General features: G+C 39.7%; 1 protein-coding gene across 7 annotated transcripts in view; it reads right to left on the reverse strand.

The window, feature by feature from the left end:
* Nucleotides 1–24,657, reverse strand: part of fam184aa (family with sequence similarity 184 member Aa) — a 63,560-nt gene that overhangs the window by 11,761 nt on the left and 27,142 nt on the right. For 5 of the 7 annotated variants that reach the window (XM_046057812.1, XM_046057839.1, XM_046057830.1 and 2 more), the window contains 13 exons: nucleotides 23,510–23,632; nucleotides 23,257–23,418; nucleotides 18,357–18,478; nucleotides 17,883–18,033; nucleotides 10,188–10,302; nucleotides 9,556–9,653; nucleotides 7,521–7,674; nucleotides 6,941–7,068; nucleotides 6,639–6,823; nucleotides 5,191–5,358; nucleotides 4,925–5,042; nucleotides 3,912–4,016; nucleotides 1,387–1,748 (listed from right to left, as the gene is read on the reverse strand). In XM_046057812.1, coding sequence (XP_045913768.1) covers nucleotides 1,387–1,748; nucleotides 3,912–4,016; nucleotides 4,925–5,042; nucleotides 5,191–5,358; nucleotides 6,639–6,823; nucleotides 6,941–7,068; nucleotides 7,521–7,674; nucleotides 9,556–9,653; nucleotides 10,188–10,302; nucleotides 17,883–18,033; nucleotides 18,357–18,478; nucleotides 23,257–23,418; nucleotides 23,510–23,632 — 1,991 coding nt within the window. The remainder of the gene's footprint in view (nucleotides 1–1,386; nucleotides 1,749–3,911; nucleotides 4,017–4,924; nucleotides 5,043–5,190; nucleotides 5,359–6,638; nucleotides 6,824–6,940; nucleotides 7,069–7,520; nucleotides 7,675–9,555; nucleotides 9,654–10,187; nucleotides 10,303–17,882; nucleotides 18,034–18,356; nucleotides 18,479–23,256; nucleotides 23,419–23,509; nucleotides 23,633–24,657) is intronic. The other 2 variants (XM_046057820.1, XM_046057857.1) reach the window with 2 other exon arrangements.

Here is a 24,657-nt window from a genome sequence, read left to right on the forward strand (position 1 = left end):
ATTTCCTGGTATTCACATCTAGATGTGTTAAACAACTTAGGACATATCACCGTTTGTATTAGACCACAGCATTCTTAGGTGAGAAAAAGTAATGGAACAAATAATCTTAAAGTAAATAACATTTAATATTTGGTGGCATAACCCTTGCTTGCAATAACTGCCTCAAGCCTGCGACCCATCGACATCACCAAATTGTTGCATTCTTCATTTGTGATGCTATTCCAGGCTTTTACCGCAGCTTCTTTCAGTTCTTGTTTGTTTCGGGGTGTTTCTCCCTTCAGTCTCCTCTTAAGGAGGTGAAATGCATGCTCAGGGTTAAGGTCAGGTGATTGACTTGGCCAGTCTAAAACCTTCCACTTTTTTCCCCTGATAAAGTCCTTTGTTTTGTTGGCAGTGTGCTTTGGGTCATTGTCCTGCTGCATGATAAACTTCCTCCCGATTACTTTCAATGCATTTCAATTCCGTAAATTGACAGACAAAATGTTTCTGTCCACTTCTGAATTAATTCTGCTGCTACCATCATCAGTTACATCAACAATAAATATTAATGAGCCTGTTCCAGAAGCAGCCAAGCCATGACATTACCTCCACCATGCTTCACAAATGAGCTCGTATGCTTCGGATCATAAGCAGTTCCTTTCTTTCTCCACACTTTGGCCTTTCCATCACTTTGGTAGAGATTAATCTTGGTCTCATCAGTCCATAAGATTGTGTTACTGAACTCTTGTGGCTCATCTCTGTACTTCTTTGCAAATTTCAGTCTGGCCTTCTGATTCTTCCTGCTGGTGAGTGGTTTGCATCTTCTGGTGTGGCCTCTATATTTCTGCTCTCAGTCTTCTTCCAACAGTGGATTGTGATACCTTCACCCCTGCACTGTGGAGGTCGTTGGTGATGTCACTTACTGATGTTTTGGGGGGTTTCTTCACAGCTCTCACGATATTTCTGTCATCAACTACTGTTTTCTTTTCCTTGGCCGACCTGTTTGCTATTTAATGTTTGGACAATCAACCTAAAAGGCAACACCTGGGCAACAAGAAACATCTGTCAGCCACATGTTCCAATAGTTTTGCTCACTTGAAAAATGGGTGGGTTCAAACAAAGGGTGGTATGTCCTGAGTTGTTTAACACATCTAGATGTGAATACCACGACATGAGAGCTGAAATTCTGAACTCTTGTCTCATACTCATCTTTTGATCTTAAACCCAAATGTCTTCAGTGAACAACAAAAACAAAGAAATTTGCCTTACCGTTCCAATACTTTTGGAGGGGATTGTAAGATGTGAGGTGAGAGAGTCAGACAGTGGGGGCACAAATTCATTCTCTGAATTAGGGGAAGTGAAAGTGAACTGAGGGCAGCAGTGGCAGTAAGTCAGATTAGTTCTCACCTCCTAAAGCTTTGTTGGCCCTGATGCTGCACCAGGGCTTCCTGAGGATGAGGAGCATGAGGAAGAGCAAGGCTTGGAATGATGGGATGATGTGGAGGATGAGGAGAAGGAGGAGGAGGAGGAGGAGGATGCTGAGGAAGAGGAGAAAGACGAAGAGGGCTGAACAGTGGCAGGGCTTTCCTACGTCTGGGGAGGGACCTCTGGAGGGGGGAGTGAGGGGGCACAAAGCGGCCTCCTGGTCCTACCTCCTCCGCCTCCTGTCCCTCCTCTTCATGACTGATGGTGGGAGGGCTGTCGAATCGGAGAGCTGACTGGCTAGGAAAGCTGGTGAAGCGTTGATCTGATTGGCTGCCTGTTTTTAACTATAGACACACAGAAAGGCAGGGTTGGGGAAGGTGAGTACGTGTTAGAGGAATGAATTTAGTTTGTAACAACTCATCTACATCAGCTGTGTATGGAGAGGATACACAGCTCTTACCACCTTGAACTGTGGCCTGTGTAGATACGGACAGTCAGACGTGACCATATAACAAAGGCAAGTTTTCCTTCACTCTTGCCTTTCCATAGAAACACTCATTCCAATGCAAGATATCTTGTTTGTATTTGAAGTCAAACATGTACTGGACCGCAGCAATGTAGAGCTGCATAGGGATGAGGATTCAACAAGTCAGGGATAGCTAGCAAAGCTAGCAAGCAAGCTAATTTACAACTCTGAGTTGGCTGAAAACACTGGCTCCAACTAGTTTTATGTTCTAGTTTTTAGTTTAATTTATGATTTATTGTTCATTTGAGGAAGAGGACTAACCAATGTGTTTAGTAAGTAATGCTATCTCAGTTAGTTTAGATGAGGTTGCTGGAGGCTAATCTGCCCCAAATCCAATAAAGGGCAGGACAAAGTCTCTAACATTAGCCTAAAGTCTGATATTGTAGCTTCCACACAGTGAGGGAGTGCCACTCCTATACCGGGCTTTTTTGAATGCACCCTGCAACCCCACAAAATAATGTAGTTAGCTAATGAGGTGCTCCTTGGCATTGAAGTATCCCTTGGTTACTACTACTGCAATTGTGAAGGTAGTTAGCTGGACGTGCAAACGATTGCAGCTTGGATACAGATAAAAACACTGTTTAATCCAGTGCTTAAACTTTTACTTGTGCTTTTGGAAAAGCTTAAAAAAGAGAAACCACCATCCAAACTCGTCTCATATATAAAGTATAGTTCTTACTACAGACCCATGCACACCTCTTCAATTTGTAGAGAAATCCACAATTTGCTGCTGACGTGCCTAGTTACAGTTTGTAAACTATGATTGAAAAGTAGCAGTTCTGGGGTCATCAGACTGTCAATTGCACAGCATGATCCAGCCTGCAATTTATAGGTTGCTGGTAACTAATTTTGTAGTGAGCAGAGGTATACAAAGTATCTTGCAAAACTTGAAAATGGTAGAAAATCAGTATATGAAAAAATTTGCCTCAAAACATCTGTTGGGAGGGAAGTAATGTGTATTGGAGAGACTTTCTCGATACTTCCACTAGGAGGTGCCAAAGTCAAAAATTTTCTAAGCCTGCTCATGGGAGTTTAGAAGTGTAAGTGAGGGAATTGAGGACAACCCACACTGAGCAACACTTTCATGAGGAGGAGGAGGAGGAGGAGGAGGAGGAGGAGGAGGAGAGTGAAGAAGGAGAACACTGATGTTGTGATGCTGAAATTTCATCATATTTACATGCGATCAAACAGCAGGTTTGACAGCTGTGTGCACAGAAGAAGGATGCTAAGTACAAGACACAATGGCAGTACAGTATGTGTTTGTTGTCTGTGTCCCTCACTGCAGGGTTGGAGCTTTGCTGCAGATCAATTTTAATATAATACAGAGAAAAATATAATGTAGATACATTACAGTGACAGCTACCTTTATTACCTTCAATAATGATCAATAACCTTATCTGGCAGCTGTATATAAAGGTGGATACTGCATGCAATGGCTGCCGTGGTACTATTAGAAGATCCTGTGTGTGTGTGCGTGTGCATGCTCACAGATTGCTAATGAGATTGCACTCACTTTTTTTCATTGATGACAAATTGTGATTGAATACGTTTGTGAATTGGAGGCACTGATCTTTAGGGTGAAAATATGAACTTGAAGCTTTAGTCTTCGGTGAAGTAAAAGTGTACAAAAGTCTGTTTTGGCTGTGTGTATGACGGTTTTCATTCTCTTGTATATAGTGTATGTTTGCTAAATCCAACTGAAGAGTGTGATGCAAACATCCTCTGTATACATTGTGAACCAAAAGAGCAGAACAATGGAGAGCATTCAGCATAAAACACAACAAACCACTGGTCATACACAGCAGTATTTTATATGAGAACACAGTCCTCACACATTCCTGGTTGAGTGGGCATTTTGTGAGTTTAGCTGTCCTGTCAGCTTGTTGTTTGGAGGCTACTTAGCTCAAAGGGGACCACAACATGATCCTCGACATTCCTGCCACTCACACTGACAAGGGCTTTTGGGTTTGAGACCACTCACCTTGATAAGAGGGTTGATTACACCAACATTGGCACTGGAATTGAAGACCTTGTTGAACCCTGTCTCTCTGTTGACCAACTCCAACTGGTAGAACTTCTTGTCGTCCTTATAAAAAAAGACAACTTGTTATATATAGCGCTGGCTAGCGACATGTGTATTTAGAATTAAATGTTTTCTCTTCACTGTCGTCACTGTTTTACCATCACAAGACAATGCATTGTTGATTACTCCCTTAAGCAAAGTCTGCAGAGTGGCAGAATAGCAGAAAGTGTGCAAAGTGTACAGAACAGGGCTTTTAGCACAACTAAAACGCACTGCTGCCCCACAAGCTTGTCAGTGTTGTGCGTGAAGACTGAGAGTGAAGCAGTGAATTTAGCCATAGTTTCACAAAATCATCTCAACCCTAGGTCTTGCTTACTAGCTTTTTTAGGGTACTCCCAGGGTTCTCCAAGTTAAATTTAAGACTTTTTAAGACTTTTTTAATACCACCTAGGATGAAATTTAATGGCAACTTCACTGCCATATAATGGAAAATCTGTAGGGCTTTTAACTGCATCTCATTGTCTTCATCATTTATCAGAAGACTGATGAAGACCCTAAGATTTAGCCATATGTTGGTGAAAATGCGTTTCTCATTTTTAAATTAGTGAATAGGAAACAGTATTCATTATATACACAGTGGAGTTTATTTCTATCTTTTTGAGTGAGCCTATCTCTGGGAAACCATCTTTGATGACACCGATACTGCAGTGCACTTTTTCCGAAATTACTTTGTCGACCCCAGAAGACTAAGTCTGCCAACAGTAGTTGTGACATCAGCCAGCCATATCTGTGACTGCAGTTTAAAAATAAAAAAACCTGATTAAAATACTGCACGTACACATGGCCATCTGAGAAAAGGATTATGATGCAAGAAGGAGTTGGGTTTCTTTGGGTGTGACTTTTTTGCTCACTGTAAAAGTTTTCTTTACAATCCCCCCCCCCCCCCCAGATATATCACCCAGCCTACTCACCACCAGCTTTTTGACCAGAGCTTCTCTTTCCGTGACCATTTCTCTGAGCTCTGCTATTACATGCAGGTCTTCTGGTCGGCTTTCTCTGTTTCTTAACTTCTCCTCCGTCCCCTCCAGCCTGGACACAACGACATGAAATATATAAGCAAAGAAGGTAGGTAGATAGATAACATTATTAAAGCAATTATTTTTGCCAGCAGAGACAGAAAAAGAGGCAACACTGTGTTAAAAATGCTAAGACTTAATTACACATTTCTGTGACTTACAGTATTTGTAGAGCAGAGATCTTGTCTTTGAGGACCTCCTGGGCCTTGTTGAAGTCAGCCAGCATGATTTGTGTTTCTCTGTGATGGACTACACTTAGCTCCCCCAGGTCCCTTTCATGTCTCTTTGAAAGGTCTTGTTCATGGGCCCTGCAGCACAGACAGACAGACCTGATAAAACAACATTACAGTGGGTCACATGTCGAGATAACACAACCTAACATGCAATGTGTGCTGGATGAATTTGTCCTTTATGCATTAATAGTAATCACTTATGTGCCATCAGGGGCTTAAACTGCACTTGTACATCATCATGGATATTGCTCACAGATACACTTCATTTCCTGGTAGGGAACCATGAGACTGATAACCCTTTTTTACTAAATTATAGAGGAGGACGACATGATGTGCAGCTGCAAACTAAACTCAGCTGGGTTCCAAAGTGCAGAGCTCGAGCAGGGGTAGTGCTAAAAAGAAATGGTATCCATAGTTACTGTGTTAATGCCAGATTCTTCAATTATCTGTCTGCAATCTAAGTTGAATTAAATGTCAAGGTTAAAGGTACATTTATTTGTCATTCTACAATACAGGAATGCACATAAAAATGTAAGTTTTAGCCCCTTTCACACAGAATGACAGCGTAACTGTCTTATTTCACCAGTTCTACTTTATTCTGCGCTTTATTTGAGTATTTTGGGTTTTTTTGCTTGAATCTGCTCACCTTGCTTTCCCCTTCAGTTCTCTTTTCCCCACACACACTCACACACACACCTACACCTTTAGTCTCTTGCCCCACCTCTTTCTGATTCTCTCTCCGTGTCTGAGCCGCTGTGTATGTTTCCTATTTACAGAGTCAGGGCTGTAGGGATATTTTTTTCATAGAACAGACAGCTAGCGTGCCGTGAGGAGATATTCACTGAATTTGACAAAAACACATGTACTGGATTAGAATCGCTTCCCCCACCTTTAACCCACCTATTCTACACACCTCTCAAAATGACAGGTACCTAGTATATTTTACAAATGCTGTTGACTTTGTGGTGATTTGCTGTAAAATGTGTGTTAAAGTCACAAAGTTTATCGGAAACTGAGAGAAGACTCATCATGACATCAGGAACACGTCATGGCATGGATGACTTTCAGAGATGTTGGATCTAATCATAAGCTGTTCAGATGGATAGTCCCATATGACATGAGTGCAGGCTTAGTTGTTTGTAAACTGGGTCAGTTACTGTTGAGTCGCAGTTTAGTCCTGCACCTTTTGACGATAATAACATCCTCTAATGGGAAATGTTTCACATGTAATATATACAGTTTGTTTAATTGTCATTTATGGTTAATTTTAATAAGGCTACACTGAGGACTGTATATTCAAAATTGCTAATCAGTTGTACACATTGCTGGAAAGAAAGAAATACATATGACATTTTTTTATTTTGGGTGTTATGTACCTTATCTGATGGTTAGCTTCGCTGCGGACCCGCAGCACTTCCTTGCCCTTCAGCTCCAGCTCTCTGGTCAGAGTGTCGATGGTCTCGTTCAGAGAGTGGATCTCGTGGTCCAGATCGGTGATGCGGTTGCTCCGGGAACACAGCTCTGCTTGCAGGTCTGAGATACGAACCAGGAGCTCTTGTTCCTAGACGAAATACATGAACAGAGGAAACAAAGAGTTTGTTAGAAGATGTTAACTAGGTCACACACAATGACAAGAAAATAACAAAGAAGAATACAAACAGAAATAGACTTTTTTTACCTGCTGGTGGCTGTGCTCCATGGCCTTCTCTAGCTCTCGTTTGATGGCAGTGTTGTCTTTAAGGTGGATCTGCTTCAGATGCTCTATTGCTGTTGCATGGAGGTGGTTCAGTTCTGCACGAAGAGACGCTACCGGACAAAAACCACCAGAGTTAAAGTGAGTCAAAAATCACCAGAAGTCAAGCTTTTTATTATCTGACTTCCTTTTAAATGTCTTCATTTTGAAAGACTTTTATTCTTCTTGAATATAATCTGCTGATTTAGTCCGATTTTCACTTTTCTCAAATGCTCTTTTACAATTAAACCCGTGAGCATCGCCTTTTTGTTTATGGGTGGTTGTCTTTCCTTCCATTCTTTTAATACAGATGGAGAATGAGGGTGAGATGTTTTGTCAGCACTGAGGGCATAAGCATCAACGCACAGCAGGTAGAAACATATCACCATGGGTAGAAACATCTTCGCTGAGGGGAAAAAAGTCATCGCTGTATTTTAAAAACCATACCACAGGGAGAGAGGATGCGGATGGAAACCTAATAAAAAACTACAAATGGCATCAAAAGCAAGATTTTATGTGTAGTTACCCAGCTTTGCTTTCCCCTCGTCCTCCAGCTCAAATCGCAGCGTCTGCAGCTCCTGGTCTGACTGCTGTCTCAGGATGTCTAAGGTCCTCCTGTGGGCCTCCTTCAGAGCATGAACCTCCTCCCTCTGCTCCTGCTTCAGACGCTCCTCCAGGGCCTGCCAGAGGGTAGGAAAGAGAAGGAGGAGGAAGAGGGAGGACAGGATCGAGATGATATAAGACATCACATCAAAATCACATTTTTCCATCTGCTGACACAGTTGTGAGAAGAATTAAGTTTGAGAGCTCCAAGGATGATTTGACATATAATATTGTGTGAAAGTTGGCTGAAAGAAAGAACAGCATTTATGAAGACATTTGTTGGAAAATTAATCCCAGATGACAAATAATATGCAATAAATAATGAACACTGTAGCTGAGTCCCATTTCTACACTAATTCTAATCAGGGTTTGAGTGTGCAGAGTGCTCAGACAGGAGAAGTGACAAAAGTAATTATACTCAAAACACTCAGTATGTAGAGTTAATCCGCTTGTTTACTGAGCGTGCTGTTGATGGACACTATTTGTCCAGCTCTACCAAAAGCATGGAAAACAAGTGTCCAATCGTTGTGAAATTTAACTTGCAACGACATTATGTTTCTGATGAGTTCTTGCATGAAAAATCACAATATGAAATATGAAAATAAGTATGTAGAACGGAATTTGAATTATGAAAAATATCATGTGAATTTGGTCATTTCTTTCTTAAAACAGCCAAGAAAATCTCTGGTGTCTCATTATACCATATAATCACTATGGCGATCAACAAGCAACCGCCAACTGAAACAAAGGTATTTTTCAGAGACGCATTACTCAAAAAAGATCCAATTTTTTGGGGGGGAGACTTGCCTGGATGCCAATTTAGCAAAATCCTAGGTTAAACCTCACTTGCTTTGTTTAGCGGGACGTGATATTACCTATTGAATAGTGTAATTTGCATCCAGGTGCATTATGTCATTTATGTCTTTAACCAGGAGGAACTAAAACAACATTAATAAGGTACATCATTACAATCTACTGCTGCAATCGTTTTGTTTGATGGTGCAGTAAAAAGATTTTCCTGCCTGCAGTGTAATTATAGGAAAGCGTCAACCAGAAACCTCACAATAAGCTATTGCCACCCTGGCTCATTTTCAATATCATTTAACAAGGAAGTGGGTGAAATTAAAGTAGATGAACGGAATGAATTGTTTCACAAAGCTAGATCTTCCTCCGCTGATTTGATTGCTTTATGAATCTTTTACCTCCGATTTACTCTGCAGCATGAACAGAAGGCTCATTAAATTCAAACTAACAATTTTAAAACAACTAAGACCCTTTTTCCTATACTTAGACTGTTTGTTCTGTTTGTGTTGGTAGTTTTGTAGACCATCCCTCACAGAGGCTCATAACTTATACTGCGGCTCACTTTTCTTCTACGCATACGCACAAAGAAATAATTAGTGTGGTAAAGAATAAAATTGGCACAAACTGTATGAGTCTATAAATGGCTTCAGGATAATGTTGTGCAGTAGAGAATCAAAACAAATCAAGTTATATGTCAAAGAAAATCTTCCATTTTACGTCTCATACTGAGGATCTCATCTCGCACCAGAAACACTATTTTAAGGACTTTTGCTGATCACAGACTGATGTAAAGAAAAAGCAAGCAGATGAGAACACAGTTAAAAAAAATAGCTACAGCAGCACATTTTTGTGATTTCAACAGTACATATAGGGATATTTGTGAAGTTATGAATTGAAAGAGTACAAGAAAGAGTTCTGTAATGTACTGCTATGGAGTAATGCTCCAGTGACACTACAAAAGTTGCACTGCTCTACTTTTACTTTCTAAGAGTGGAGGAATACATACAATATTCAGCAGAAAAAAACATAAACTATTTTCAAATTTCTAAAGCCAAAACACAAACTAGGACTGCAGTAAACACAACAAATCCCAAGCCAAAGAATGCACAGCTACATGCCTACATGCTTGATGTATGTGTGTGTGTGTATCCTACCCTTATCTGGTGCTGTCTGGCCTCCTCCATGGTGCCCAGAGCACAGCAGTGGGCCTCCTGTAATCGATGCTCTCTCCTCTGATGTTCCCTCTGCATCTCTGCAAAACACACATGCACACAGGGATATAAACATCACACACACACACACACACACACACACACACAGCATATTCAAAAGAAGATGTGTTTCCATTCTGTTTAACAAGGCTGTGGCAATTTGTTCCAGTCACACATTGGCGTGAGGCGAGGTAGCTTGCACTTGACGAATGGATTTTGTTTTGTTTTTTACTTTTGTTTTGCAGAGCAGAAAACCATTCAATATCCCCTGTCTTGTAAAAAACACAAAAATACCAAAAAAACAAGTGGAGCATTTTTATTTCAACCCATCCTGTCTTTCTGTTTCAGTGCGATACATCACGATTCATCGCATCACAAGAGTGGCCGTTTCCATCATGCTAGTAGTTTTCCAAACAACAACAGCGCTGTGACAGGAGTTGGTTTCTGACTTTTAACAATCTGATACACTTACAAACAGTGGTACATCAAAAGTGGGGTGTGAAATAATGAATGAATGAAAAATAATGACCTGCCGACCCCCCCTCGGAGGAAAGCACCCTGGGCCAACAACTTACCTTTCAGCTGTTGGCTCAGCAGCTCCCTCTCCTGGTTGAACTGAGACTGCAGCTGCTGGAGAGCTGACTGGGACTGAGACAACTGCAGCTCCAGGGATTGTTTCAAGAGAGAGATCTGGACACAGAGAGAGAGAGAATGCAAAAAGAAAGCAGATGTATCATTACTTGTGTTGATACTGAAGGGCAAAGCAGTCGATGATGTAAGTAAATGTGAACAGGTCAGTGTGAACATAAAAAAAAATTATTACATCCTGAGCTGCAGTGACAACCTGACTGGCTTTGCACAGCAACATCCCATTCAATATTTTGTTTAGAGCAAATCGCCACTGGTTGGTTACAAAGTAAGTATCTCCAGGAAATGAACAACTCGGTTGACTTCCTGCACACACCTAATTAGGTCAGCATTAAAAAACATCATTGCTCTGTCTTTGTGAGTCCTCCTGCGTCTGTCTTTCCTTCTTTAATCCTCATATGAAAATTGGTTTTCTACAGATTGTTTTGACTCAAGCCTCGATTTTTTTGACAGCTAGGTTACTCACTGGTGGTGGTGGTGATATCGAACACATGGATACAAGCCAAACACTGAGCGCTGTAGTTGGGAGATTTCGCTACTTGAATCTCAAGGAGCCGACAGCTTGTCAGACATGGAGCGACAGCTCACAGAGCCAAATAACATAAAGCCAACTGGCGTAAGCCACATCACAGCTCACAAAAACAGTTTTGTTTTGAGGAGATATTGGAACTATTAGGGGCCTAAGTGAACTCTCTCAGACTGACGGCTCAGCTCCTCCACACGCCACTCTTTCTCAAGCTCTGGCTGGTTAAATCCCCGGCAGGATTTAGTGCTGTAGAAGCGCTACATTAGTGGCTGCAAGGTAAGATGGATTTAAAATGAGAGGATGAGGAGCAAGGCTGGGATGAAGTTTGTGGGGTTCCACATTGGATATGGATGTAAAAAGACAGACAGTTGGCCTTTACAGTAAATCCTCCCTACTTGTGTCACCATGCGTTAACAGAAAAATAACTGGACATACAAGATTAACCAGGTGGAAATATCTTAAACAACCTGTAGTGCTTGTGTCTAACCCTTGATGTCTTAATTAAGCACATCCTCATGCGCACGTACCGACACACACAAACAGCAGCCTGGGGCTGGAACCTAGTAATGAAAATATCTTAATGAAAAAGAAGTAATTACAGATAGGGACGGCACATCCACCCACACATATTTAGTCTGGGCAGTCCACATCCAGTGAATAATTCCTCTTCCACTTAAATAGAATATGTAGTTGCCACGCTGTGTCCATCAAACGTGCGAGGCTGATGCTTGGTTTGACCAGGTATTGACAGACATGAGAGTCCTAATTTTTAATGGGGAATGTTTGATTTTGAGCTTCTTTATCTCAAAGTTTAAAAAAAATTTGGATCAATTTGTGTGTGCAAACACATCTTGTATGTGCTCCCTGAATTTCTGACACTTAGAATCTATAAATCACAGAAGAGGAGAGATGAAACAGAAATGTCTAAAAAAATGCTTTCTTTGCTGTTTACTGGTATATCTAGGAAGTGTTAGGTTTCAAGGAGAGTAGCATAACGTTGAACAAAATAACGACAAAGTGGCTGCCTATGGACTAAAGTAGTGAATGAAAAAAGTAGAAAGAAAAGAAGAAACTAACAGCACCACATGTTTTAACTATGGAATTAGTGCTGTGGAAATGCAGATATATTTTAATTTGTCAAGATAACAGGTAAACATGGAGGACATGTTAAAAATTTGTAACAAATCAAAAACAGGTAGATGTTTCATCGTAATGTGATAAAAATATAAAAAACAAGGGAATTCAATTAATTAGGTGTCTCTAATATAAGCCTGCTTCAGAATAAATGGATGGTTCTCTGTGCGGTTGAGGCTATTTGAGAATGCTTTTATAATGCTTCTACAAGTTATTCTAATATACTCGATAACACATCCATCATACGGAAGATTCTCTGTTGTCACATTGACAGCAGTTAGTTTCAATCATGGCTCATGGGTTAACAACATCAGCTGCTTGACGCTTAAAATGTGAAGCGACGTGTTATATCTGAAGGGAGTGCATTCGAGGAGTCCCATTGCTGAGCCTCCAGTAGAGCTGGTGTTTCAGTAGAGCTGTAAGTAGGCCAATACAGTGCTGATCACTATAGTTATACCTGTGTCCATTTGTCTTCACACAAGCCTAAACTTGCAGAATGGCTGCTGTCTTTTCCTTGAAAGTCTCATCATGAATATTTATATAGTGAACATGGAGGTGTTTATGCACATGGTATAATAAGAGCTGCTGGAATTCATCAAATGCAAATGAAAAGAACTTCGATGGAGGGAATTTCCTTTATGGGAGGAAAAGATTATTGCTGGCCCATTATTGCTTGCTCTAATAATACAGAACAATGTCACAATGCCAGTGGTAAATAACTGTGCAATGAATTCTAATTTAAAGATTTAGCAGAAGGAAACTGATCAAGAACGTCTCGTCATTAGGGATACATGCATACTGTAGAGTAAATTCAAGAGTTGGTTCTGGTATTAATAAATATTCATTCATTGTTGTTGTGTTCATTTGACACATGATTATTTTCATTATTGATTATTTTCTTGATTAATCAATTATCGTTTGATCCATTAAATGCCTTGCTTGTATTGCCCAATCTGCATAGATATGGCAAAGACTTTCAATTTACAAAATAAAGCCTCACATTTGAGAAGCTAAATCCACAGTGGCATTTTGCATGAAGAATGGTAAATGATTACTTGATTCAGAACTGTTGCACATTGCACAGTCTGTTATTCAACCAATCGATTCATTGTCTAATTGTTTTCAGCTGTAATGTCCCTCTATGCTCTAGCCTCTGTGGTCTATTATATATAATTTATGATTTTATGTATTTTTTTGCCATATTTACTTAAATGTGTATATGTATATGCATCATATACTGTATATCGGGCAACTTGAGAAAAAGTCTATATACTGTAAACACAATAATACTTTTAGCAGCTTGATGTATCCTTTTGGAATTATTGTCCTTGAAGTTTGAGATGAATAAAGTTTTATATAAAAATGTCATTTTCCAGCTGATGTTTCATGTTTAAGTTACCTTTTAAAGGAATAACTTTTAGCATTTTGTTTTTTTGGTCAAGAGTTACATGTGAAGCTGGAGCCAACAGCTGGTTAGCTTAGCTTAGCAATCATTGCAGATCTGGACCTTATATCAAATGCTGCATTTTACAACAATGTTGCAGTTTTTAGCAGCCTATTACAATTAGCTTAGCTTAGCACAAGGACTGGAAACGGGGGGAAACAGCTAGCCCTGCTCTGTCCAAAAGTAACACAACACACCTACTAATAGCGTGGGGTGTGTGTGGGGGCGTGGGGATGATGAAATAGCATGAAATTGCCTTCCCATTAAGAAAGACGCTGTGCATATTTACGCATGAGGTACAGCAGCATAACGTCATTGATTATTTGAATCTCCCGACACTCAAGACAGGATTGGTCAGGATGAACTGACAGCTGCTCTCTGATCATGAAAGCAATTCATTAAAGCACAAACACATAGCACTTACGCATGATCCATCTGGGGAGCTACCGTCGTGTTAAGAGGAGCGGAGCTCCACTGTAGTTTGCACCCTGCCTACAGTCTCGACCATTGGATTCCCGCAAAAGGAAATAACGTTACTCTTTTACTCATGGATTTGTATTTCTGCTACCAAAATGTTTCTTGTGTTGGTGAATAATGAAAAAACAAAACACCACTTAAAGAGGTGGTATTATGCTTTTTGGCTTTTCCCCTCTCCTTTATTGAGTTATATAACTTTTTTGTGCATGTAATAAGTTTGCAAAGTGAAAAAGGGAGTTCCCATCTCCCACAGAAAGCACTGCTCTAAACCCCTTGAAAACAGCTCGTTTGTAGTCCAGCCCTTCACTTCCTTTACTTGTGACGTAACAACGAATAAATATAGCTTGCCAAGCGGCTAGTGGGGGTCAGGTACGCCCTCAAACCAAGCTAGTCTGAGCAGAGGCGCTCCGCAAGTGGCTGCGGGGGATGCCTGTGCCAACCCACGGGAGGAGCCTGCCAGCTGGTACTATCTCTGGGTACTATCTGCCATGAAAAACGGAGCAGGGCTGAGTAGAGTCGAGTCTATCGATTTGCACTATGGTAGCATTTTTCGGCAAGGCAGCATAGATCGTCAGAACACCGGCAACAGTTCAACATTTAGCCCTAAAAGACGATGCAACTCCGACTATGTTTGGGCCTGGAAATTCACAACCTGTAAGTATGCTTTATTGGTTGTGAATTATATTTAAAATAAATAACTTCACAGACTGTTCAAGTGCGGAGTTGTTGTAAACGTTGGCTAACATAGCTAAAGTTATAGCTATAATCCTAATGTTACACCTGATGTGAAAGCTACTGAGCAAACATTCAAATTGTTTGGCCAATTTTTATGTAAAATTTAGTTGAAATATGGTGATTTTTGTAGTGGTTTACGGTAAGATGTGGAACAATGATGTTGTGTGGTTGTGGACTTGTTGGACTTAAACCATCTGCTAGGTTATGGTCGCAGTCTGAAGTGGCTTTGATTTGGATCACACTAACTTGTTTCTTATGACCCGCCCTTCTCTGCTTTTGATTGGCTAATAGTCCTTACCTGGGAACTGCGCATGTGCAACTCCCAACAAAGATTTTGTACAAGTAAGATGCATCACTCTGTAGCTCAAGAGCGGAGCGTACAACACACAGGGTGAAAAGAGGAGCTACAGCAATGTGCAGTATGAGGAAAATATGGTGTTTTTTGAAAATTAAACAATGTAAACCTGTTCTGGTACAACCCCTAAATAAGATTTTGAACATGAAAATGAGCATAATACCACCTCTTTAATTTCGGGTTAAAATGCGTTGTAATGCGCATTACTGAGATTGTAACGGCTATAATATTACAGATTTTTTTAAAGTAATGCATTATATTACTGTGTTACAGAAAAAAGTAATACATTACTGTATTGGGGTTACTTTTGTAACGCGTTACTCCCAATACTGCTTCTAACATATAAACACACTGCTATGGTATGAACATGGACACATTTACAATTTGTATGCACAAATACAGTCATAATAACGTGCTTAAAATTAAGTAGTATAAAGCCACACATACACACACAAAATCATTTATTTATTTATGCTCTCTACAGCACACATTCTCATATACACAACATACAGAAGGCTGTTTCTTCATGTAGCTGAAATAAAAAGACCTTTAATGAAACGAAACACACAGACATCGCAGAAGCACACTCAAACACACAGACATATGCAGGCTAAGCTCCTTAGGTATTTGGTCTGTGACATTGTTTGATGTTTATTTTCAGCCACTCTGCATGATCAGTTTAAAATGCAGCGTTTTGTACTGTGTGACTCACATTTACACACTTACCAAAACTAGATAACGCTCACTAAAAAAATCCAGTTATTAGGCTAAAGGGCCCACATCAACATTTTATTGTCAAAGTTACAGCTGAAACAATTAGTTGGTTAATTGATTAGATAATTAGATAATTGGTAAATCATTTAAGCCTAACTAACAAACATTCCCTCATTCCAGCTTCTAAATTTGTGTCTTTCGTTTATGTGATAGATATCTATGATTTTGGGGTTTTGGAGTGTCAGCATTGGGAAACTACAGAGGACATATTTACTAATTTTGCAGTTGTTGTAGATCAAATGATAAATTGATTAATCAAGAAAATAATCTGCATCTTTATCACTATCCAACACACTGGCATCCATCAGTGGTCTATCACAGAGCTGACACACAGATACATGGGCTTTACTACACATCTAACTAAGGTGACAAACTTAAATATTTTGATAAAAAGAGTAAAAAATGACAACAAAAAGTTAGACTGTTACTTTAACTTCATCACGTTTTGCCTTGAGGTGCTCTTGTCACAAAATTGGGGGGGGGGCATCTGAAAAGTTGTCAAGGTGGCACTGGTGGTTGCTGGCTCCAGCTTGACAGAAAAGTTTTATCTGTGGCCACCGGCATCTTGGCAAAATCAGGACGAGCCTCTTTGAGGTTTCAGTTGTGACTCAGCTGAGCTCTGAATTACCCAGAGGCAGTATGTTCAGCACGGAGGGTTACATGAGTATAAGCAGACAAGCGTCTGAGCTTTCAGCCTGATGTCAAATGGTTCTCTCTGTAGCTACAGAGCTTAAATTCTGACCTGCGCAGCTCTGCTAATTTCTACTTTCACTCCCATTAGAAAGGAGAAGAAAAACTAATCAACCATCAATTTCAAAGGCAAACATAATCTTTAGATCTATGTCTATGCATGTGTATGTATAGCATACATATATGTATGGGATCACTTGGCTGAGAGATATGGGCTTTAGGAAAACCTAATTAAAAAATAGAAGCTGTTTTTTCATTTAATTCTGCATCGCTCTAGGCAGAAAACAGAGAAACTGGACAAAAATAGCACAGGAAGAGAAGTTAAATCCTTTAGTCTTTTCGGGCCAATTTATTGTTTTGTGGGAATTACGTATACTGTAAAGCAGGTGAAGTGTTTTTTTTATGGCATCACTGTTAATCACGCGCACAGACACAGTTAGAGGCAGCAAAACCTGAGAGAGTCTGGGTGAGATGGAGCTGTATTCCTCCTCGGGCAGACACCATTTTCTGCTCCGAGCTGTCTCCAGGCCTTAACATCGAGTGCAGCTATCAATCAAAGTTATTCCCAAAGTGTGTGAGGGGATAAAGGTCAGGGTTGGATGTTCCCCTTTTTCTTTCAAAGCCAGGAGATTTGCTAGGAATTGCTTTTTACTACATTGATCATAAAATGCAACATTTTGTTGTTCAACCTTAATAAAATTTAGAAATTCTGAAGTAAACACTAAATAATTACCACTTCAGTCACTACAATAGTAAAACATAGGAATTTCTGTATCGCCTTCAAAAACCAGAGCCAGGTGTGGGATGTGAATGATTTAGCACATACAGCAAGCTGTGCAGGATTTTAGTGCTAGCCTTGAGCTAATACCTCTGCTGTTCTGACTGTGAAGGTCTGGTCACAACAGGAAGTGGCACAGAAAAATACATCTGCATGTCTTTGCATAATATTTGGCTCTAAAAGCTTGGAAACATGGTGACTTCAGGGCATTTGGTAAACTACTGTAGCTTTTAAGCTAACCGCTAATACGCTAGCCAGTCACAATAGCCCTCCAAGACTCCTATTTCCTCTGTACTGCACAGTTTACTACTTTCAATACTCTGGACACTGGATAATTGGTAACTGTTACATTTTTGTTGGTCAAATGAAGAAACAGATAAATTTTAGATATTTGGAGTTCTCCGCGTACAACAACTTGTGTTGTAGAACCGGTGTGAATTAATTCTTAATCCCGCCCACAAGGCTCTAAATAGTTTGTTGATACTGCTGCTGAACCTTCTTTCACTGAAACTACATGATATTCTGAACTTGAAAATAAAAAAAGACATCACTCAGTTTGAAATCTGCTGTTAGTCATTCCTGCAAATATAAGCTCTAATATGTTTGACCTCATTGTCTCCTGGTGACTCTTAATGCATTTCCATATTTACATATCCTGTCAATATCCTAATAACTGAATACCTCCTCTGTCCTAGTACATGTGTTTCACCTGTTCCAGCAGGTCTTCCACCTTCCTCTGCCAGCCCTCTCTTGCCGCCATGATCTCCAGCTCTTTCTGCTGGGACATCTGAGTCAGCGTTGCCTGTTTGTCTGCTTCATACTCCTCATTCAACTCCTCCTTCAACAAACGCACTTCTTCCCTGCAGAGAGACAGGCAGAGTTTGGAAAAATTTGATTTTATTCCATGTGTGCCCACCCTGTAAATATCATATGCCTCTATAAACATCCGATTGTGTTAATTTCCTTTTGCTTCTTATTAATATCCATGAGTGCTTTGGCAAAACACGTCTACTTGTTATGCTAATAACAAGTGTGATTGTGAAGCAGAGGCGGCGAGAGATGGCAAAGATGAATGAGACAACAAATGGAAAGAACAAAGCAAGAGAAAGTGAGACTAACAGGCTAACAGAGAGTGTTACAAGACACAAGAGGACAGAGGGGAGAGTTCTTTTTTTTTTTTTACCGCAGTGCATCTCTCCATTTCTGATCCAAGTCATCTGCCATCTTGTCCATCTTCTGTTTCTCTTCTGTTCTGATGGACATCACTCTGGCTTCATGCTGCTGTCTCTGGGTCTCAATCTCCTCCTACAAACACAAACAGGTACACAAATCTTAGCCCGCACATAACGCTACAGTCACAATCACCATTTGTTATCAAGATACAGCGATAAATTGTGGTCAGACGATATAATGGTTTGAAATCATTTAATCTGTATCTGTATGTAAGAGTGTCAAACATGATTTTATAATACAAGCCACACTTGAAATTGGAATAAAGGACTCAAAGACAATATAGGTGATAAAGTATGTAGTTAAAACATCAAATAAAGCGGTGGATGTGCTGTAAACTTTAGTTTTGGTGAAAGAGTGCTGAATCCTTAACAATAACAATGTAAAGCTACTAAAAGTAAGAAAATCGTCTCTAATTGCTATCTCTGACCAGATGCAGCATTTCAATAGCTGAACGCTGGGTGACTCATGACACCCACCTCCACATCTATTTATAATGCCACAGCTACAGGGCCCTGTATAATGTGCTGGTTCCAAGGCAGACGCTAACATCACCGGGTCAGCCGCTTCCAGCTGCTGAAGAGGCCCCGGGGTTTATCTGCTGATGAGCTCAATAAAAGACCTAAAAGCTCTTCTGTTCAGCTTCGAGGGAAAGTGCTTGAGTGATTAAATCCAGACTCAACTGTTTGGAATCAGAGAAATAAAGTTCAAAATGACATTTCGCATAACTAGGGGTCTCTGATAGGGATGTAGAAGAGATTCCCATCTCTCATCCATTCCCACAATATATACTAATATGGTGATATAAAATAAAATTTTATCCATTTTGCCAACTTCTGCTATAAACATATGTTTAACCAAAGGTCTGATCAGCTGCCTTTGACAGTTCCTGACTCTCTTTGGCCATTTTACATAATTTAAACCCTGTTTCAGGTTATCAGAGGGTTGGATATTTATAGTCATAGAGATGTTTCAGTAAGCCAAGTATGGCCCACGCTGTTCTGGATTTCTCACATAAGGTGACTAACAGTCTCATCACCACCTTAGTAGAGATTGAGCATAGCAATTTCATCATAATATTATGATTGAGTCATGTAAACATGACAGAAAATCTGCATGGCATTCAGACAATATCATAAAACAGCTTTATTTGCTGTAGTTTCAGCCTTCAGTTTGAATTGGCATGTTCAACCAATGATATGTCAGAGCCTACTGCCATACAGACACACACACACACACCTCATTTTAGTAAAAAAAACAAACAAAAGAAAGTAAAATGAGTGTATTCCAAGGCAAAGTCCTGCATTCAAACTTTATCAGCAAAATGTTGTCAAAGTATCACAGGTACAGAAATAATACTACACTGAAAAATGGCACTTTAACGATTACTTGATATGTTATTGACATTATTAGATTGTAAGTACTTTACTAATAGTACGCATAAGTAGCATTTTACTGTTTCACTTTCTAAAGTTATGTTTTTTAGTCCAGTGGTCCCCAACGTTTGTCAAGACAAATCAGATGACCTTTTGGAGAGAGAGAGAAAAAAACATATTTTGGACTTTGAGACTTTTTGTTGAGAGTGTTATACCTCTCAAACTGTTATTTAAATATAACCATCTTGAGTTTAGAGGGAAAATCACTCTTTGGTGGCTAACATCTGAGAGAGGCTTCAACTAGACATTGCTTTTTTGTCACTAGCCAAAAACCCCTTGTAATGCTTTGTATTTTGTAACCTTATATGTTACATTTATATAACAATTTTATCTATTTTAGCGAAAATCACTGAATTGACCCGGCCTATATTTGGGACAGGCGTCCATATGAGACAGGCCAGTAGGAATAATACTTGTATAAGAATTATTATATCAAATAACCTATCTATTACAAATCCACTGCTTCAAAAGGTTAGGAGTAGTCACTTTTTTTCATCTCTCGTTTACCATGGCGGTAAATCTGAGTGAATTATACTCTGGGGTCGTTGTTTACGTAAAATGAACTAGAAAATCTAACCATTCTAACAACGTGTAGCGTGTCCAAACTGAAAAAAGTTTAAACATTTATATTTGTATGTGTGGTCTATGTAGCTTAGCTCAAGCGGAACCCAGTGGGCTTTAGGAGGTTTTATGCATCAAAGATCTTCTATAAAAACCAGGCCAGGCGTCTAATCGAGACCTGCGTTTATTTTTTGAAATGTGTTCCCACATCAGGCCAGTAAATGGGGCAGGCGGAAATTTGGGACTCAGCTATTCACTGAAGTTTTATGGTAGCTACTACAGTTGTCAGATAAATTTAGTGGAGTAAAAAGTATAGTAATAAATGGGAAATTAGTATAGCTTAATATTCCAACACAAAATATAGTGTATATGCTGTGTATGTTTATTTGTATGTGTTTTATTCATTTTAACAACCAAATATAATTTTTTCTAAAAATTAGTGCTGGATTATCCCATTTCAAAGCTAGCATGAAATAGACACTACAATATTGCTTTGTGGAAAATAACCTGTTCATTTTTACAGTTTCATACTATAAATTAACTAAAGTTTATCTGAACTTTTTGGATTCTTTTTACTTTTTACTGCCCTTTTATAAAAGGCTTCTCAAGGGTTGATACCCTGCTAAACAATAGCTGGTCTAAATTCAGTATGCAGCAGTGCCCGGCTGGCTCAGTGCTTGTGTCGATCCTACAATGAGCTCAATACAAGATACAATCCTGTGTAAGGCTTGCCATTTTTAACAGTCCAAATCCTCTCTTTTTATAGATCCCGGGCTCTGGTGGGAAAGCAAAAAGCACCAATCTACAATTAAATGTAATTATCACTCCTCATTCAGTCTCTCTGTCCTCTGCCTGTTTTATCACCACTCTTACTGTCTTTTATTGGCTATTTTTTAATTCACTGATTTCCACCAGCTGTAATCTTTTCACTCATTCATATTTTAAACTTAACGCCTTTGTGCATGTTGGTGTGGTTTACTCTTAAATTCAATGAATTAACATGATTTGATTTAGGTTTTCAAACCTTTTATTTTACAATGATTCAATTTTCAACATTATCCGTATTATTAATAGCATTGATAATATTAATAAAAAACAACCAGCCTCTTTCACTTTCTCTCTTACACACTCACTCTTCCTGTCTCCCTCGTCTCTCCCATACCAGCAGGGCTCCTTTCAAACACAGACCACTCAACTCATAATCGCCTCATCATCGTTATCTCACAGCTGGCCTTCAGTCCTGCAGTGAAATCTCATAATTTCCTGTTTTCCTGCTTTCAAATTGTTTCCCCCTCTCCCCATCCTTCACCTTTTCCCTCCTTTTCTCATCTCCTCTGTTTCACAAAAATGAATCAGCAAACTCCATTTATTGAGATTTGCTTGATTGGCTGACCAGTTGACAGACTCATCAGACTGACTAGCTGATAGACTTACTGTCTTACAGTTACATGATGCAAATCACTGACTGCCATTCTGACTGACAGGTTGACTGAAGACAAAACAGTTAATCGGTTGCACTGCCCAATCAAGTGACTTGACCGATCACCTGTAAATCAGGTAGCAGATAGTTCGGCTTTGGATTGCACTCTAAACCCTGGAAAGAACTCTACTTTCTAATTAAAATACTCTGCAGTATACTACATCTATAATGCACTGAACTCTAGTGTCACATTCAGTTCAAGCATGGACACAGGAATGCAAGTATTCTGGGACACCGAGATGGAACAAGTACAGTTTTAAAGTTTTAATAATAATAAAACAAGTAGTGAACAGGTTTACGACAATAATACAGACGGAATATATAAAGAACATAGAGAAACACGAGAAACGGGCTGTAAAGCTTGACATAAGACAAAGAAGACCTGGCAAGAAACAAGTGGAGTATACCCACTTAAATACACAAGTGAGGGGAGGAAAACAGACAAATGTGAAACGAAATTAGGGCAGGGCATACAATCAAACAGGCGGAAAAACACACAAAGGAAGGAAGTCAAGTAACATGAGTAGGGATTCTTTCAAAATAAAAGAGGAATTAACAGAACCCAAAACCGTGACATCTGGTTTTCATGCCATTAGTAGTAGTTTTCACCCCAAAACACACAATCAGGCACATCAGGTAAAAACATCTTACACACTGTAAAGAACCACACACTCGGTCAGCCACTTGTCCTCTGTTGAAATGCTCTGATTCACTTAGTTTGAGTCAATTGAATCTTACCCGATGAAGGTCTACTGACAAATTAAATAAAGTGAGAATAGCTGACAGTGTGCAGAATCAAGTAAAAAGACGCAGCAGCTGTGAGTCAACAGAAAAGTCTTACTGTAAATAGCTTTCAGAGCCCAGCTGACGTACTTAAGTTTTACTCCACTTTGCTTCTTGAATCACAGTTAAAATCCACTTTTATGATGCACAGTTCTTAGTGTCCTTGCATGCAAGTAACTCAGCAGGTTACTAGTTTCTCAGACTCTTCTTACATTTATGGATAGACCCTGACCCTTTCTTCTATAAAATGGAGGTAAACAAGGAGGTCAAGCTGGAGTAAAAGTATAGACAGCGTTCAATTGGTACGCTTCCAATTATGAAGTTTTTTTAACAATTGTTAGCACTAACCTCAATGGTTTTACTGAATATGCATAAATGTATACGGTTCAGCCTATATGGTGAATAAACTATCCAACAATAAATAAATAATGGATGAACATTTTCTTGGGTTAAAAGGACTTTCCTGTTTCCCTGATAATTAGCCACAAATTACGTAGTTACTTCCAGAAAACAAACCAGCAAATGTTTTTATATATTTAATATGATGTAAAATAAAGCTTACCCAAACTCTAAATCACCAGTATTTTCCTCACCTGTAGGTCAGTCAGCAGGTTGCTGGTCTCTCGAACGCGGGATCTAGTTGCGTCCAGTTCTATTTTGAGTTTCTCCTGAGTTTCCTTCAGACAGTTGATCTGTGTCTGAGCTGAACCCAGGTTCTGCTCCCCCTCCCTCACCAGCTCCTGGAGGTGGGACACCTGAGGGAGATCAACAGAGGGTCATCACAAGATCTTCAGAAGATTGGTTACATTTTAGGACTCTAGGTAGAGTTGACTAAACGTTTCGTACTTCCTGATTGGCCATATTGAGCTTGGCTGAAAGCTCCTCTTTCAAGTTGTCAAGTTGCTGCTGAAGGCGATCTCGCTGCTCCTCCAATGACAGGCGCTTAATCTCAAACTCTTGACTCATTTTCTGGAGAGAAGAAGGGAGAGAAAGAGAAAGGAAGTAATGAAAGAGGAGAAGAGGAGGAACGACAACAAGAAAATATCAGAAATTGAGCCAGCTCTTTAGTGTTTGCACCAACCGTGAAATCAGAGATTTATTCTAAAAATGTTGTATTCAAATACCATGCACTGAAATTATCAGTGCATGTGTTTACTATGAGGGACCAGCAGCTCTTTCTTTTCTTTTCTGTTTTATTCCTACTGAAATACCTTGAAAATATATCTCGAAAAAAGGAGAGGAGTTAAGAAGCCCCCGTAAATCCCATTTGTGCCGTAATATGGAGCCGTGGCAGTTGTTGAGTGTGAAGAATGGTCACTGAATGATGGAGGGACACGTGAGTTGTCATTTAAACTTAAAAGGCCATCTCGTCAAACCGACCAATTCCTATAATCCTTCAAACCACAGCACCAAATCCTTTCTGGACCACTCTGAATTTCTCTTGTGAAATCTATTCTGTTTACTTCTTGGTTTCCCTTAGCTGTTTATTCCTGACACTGATATCTGTAGAGGATATTTTTGAAAAACAAAGTATTATGAAACACAGGTATCATTGTGCGTTGTTTGTATTGTGGAAGTTGTTTAGCTGTAACACTACTGCTGGATAAACAGCAGCATAGTATCTTTAAAGACTGATTTCTGGGGATCAAATTGAGTCCAATCTTTGGAAACGATTGTGATGATTTCACTGTGATTTCAAATGTTTCCCTGTATGCCTGACATGTGCTGAAGTAATGCTAATTTAGTAACTGTAGAATATCTCTCACCCCAACATGACCCACTCTGATTATGATGCAACCTTAGATCAATGCTAGTAGGGTTGTAAAATCTGACAATATCTACAGTGAGTTCATACTGAAGTAGCTTTCCGTTTAATGGTTGTATTGATCATTGCAGACACTGTGTCACGGCCTATCCGTGACTTATGGTTTTATCTCCCTTGTTAGTGGGGGGGGTGTGTGTGTGTGTGTGTGGGGGGGGGGTGGGGGGGGGGG

Source organism: Micropterus dolomieu, linkage group LG01, assembly GCF_021292245.1.
Source record: "Micropterus dolomieu isolate WLL.071019.BEF.003 ecotype Adirondacks linkage group LG01, ASM2129224v1, whole genome shotgun sequence".
NCBI classification, from domain to species: Eukaryota; Metazoa; Chordata; class Actinopteri; order Centrarchiformes; family Centrarchidae; genus Micropterus; species Micropterus dolomieu.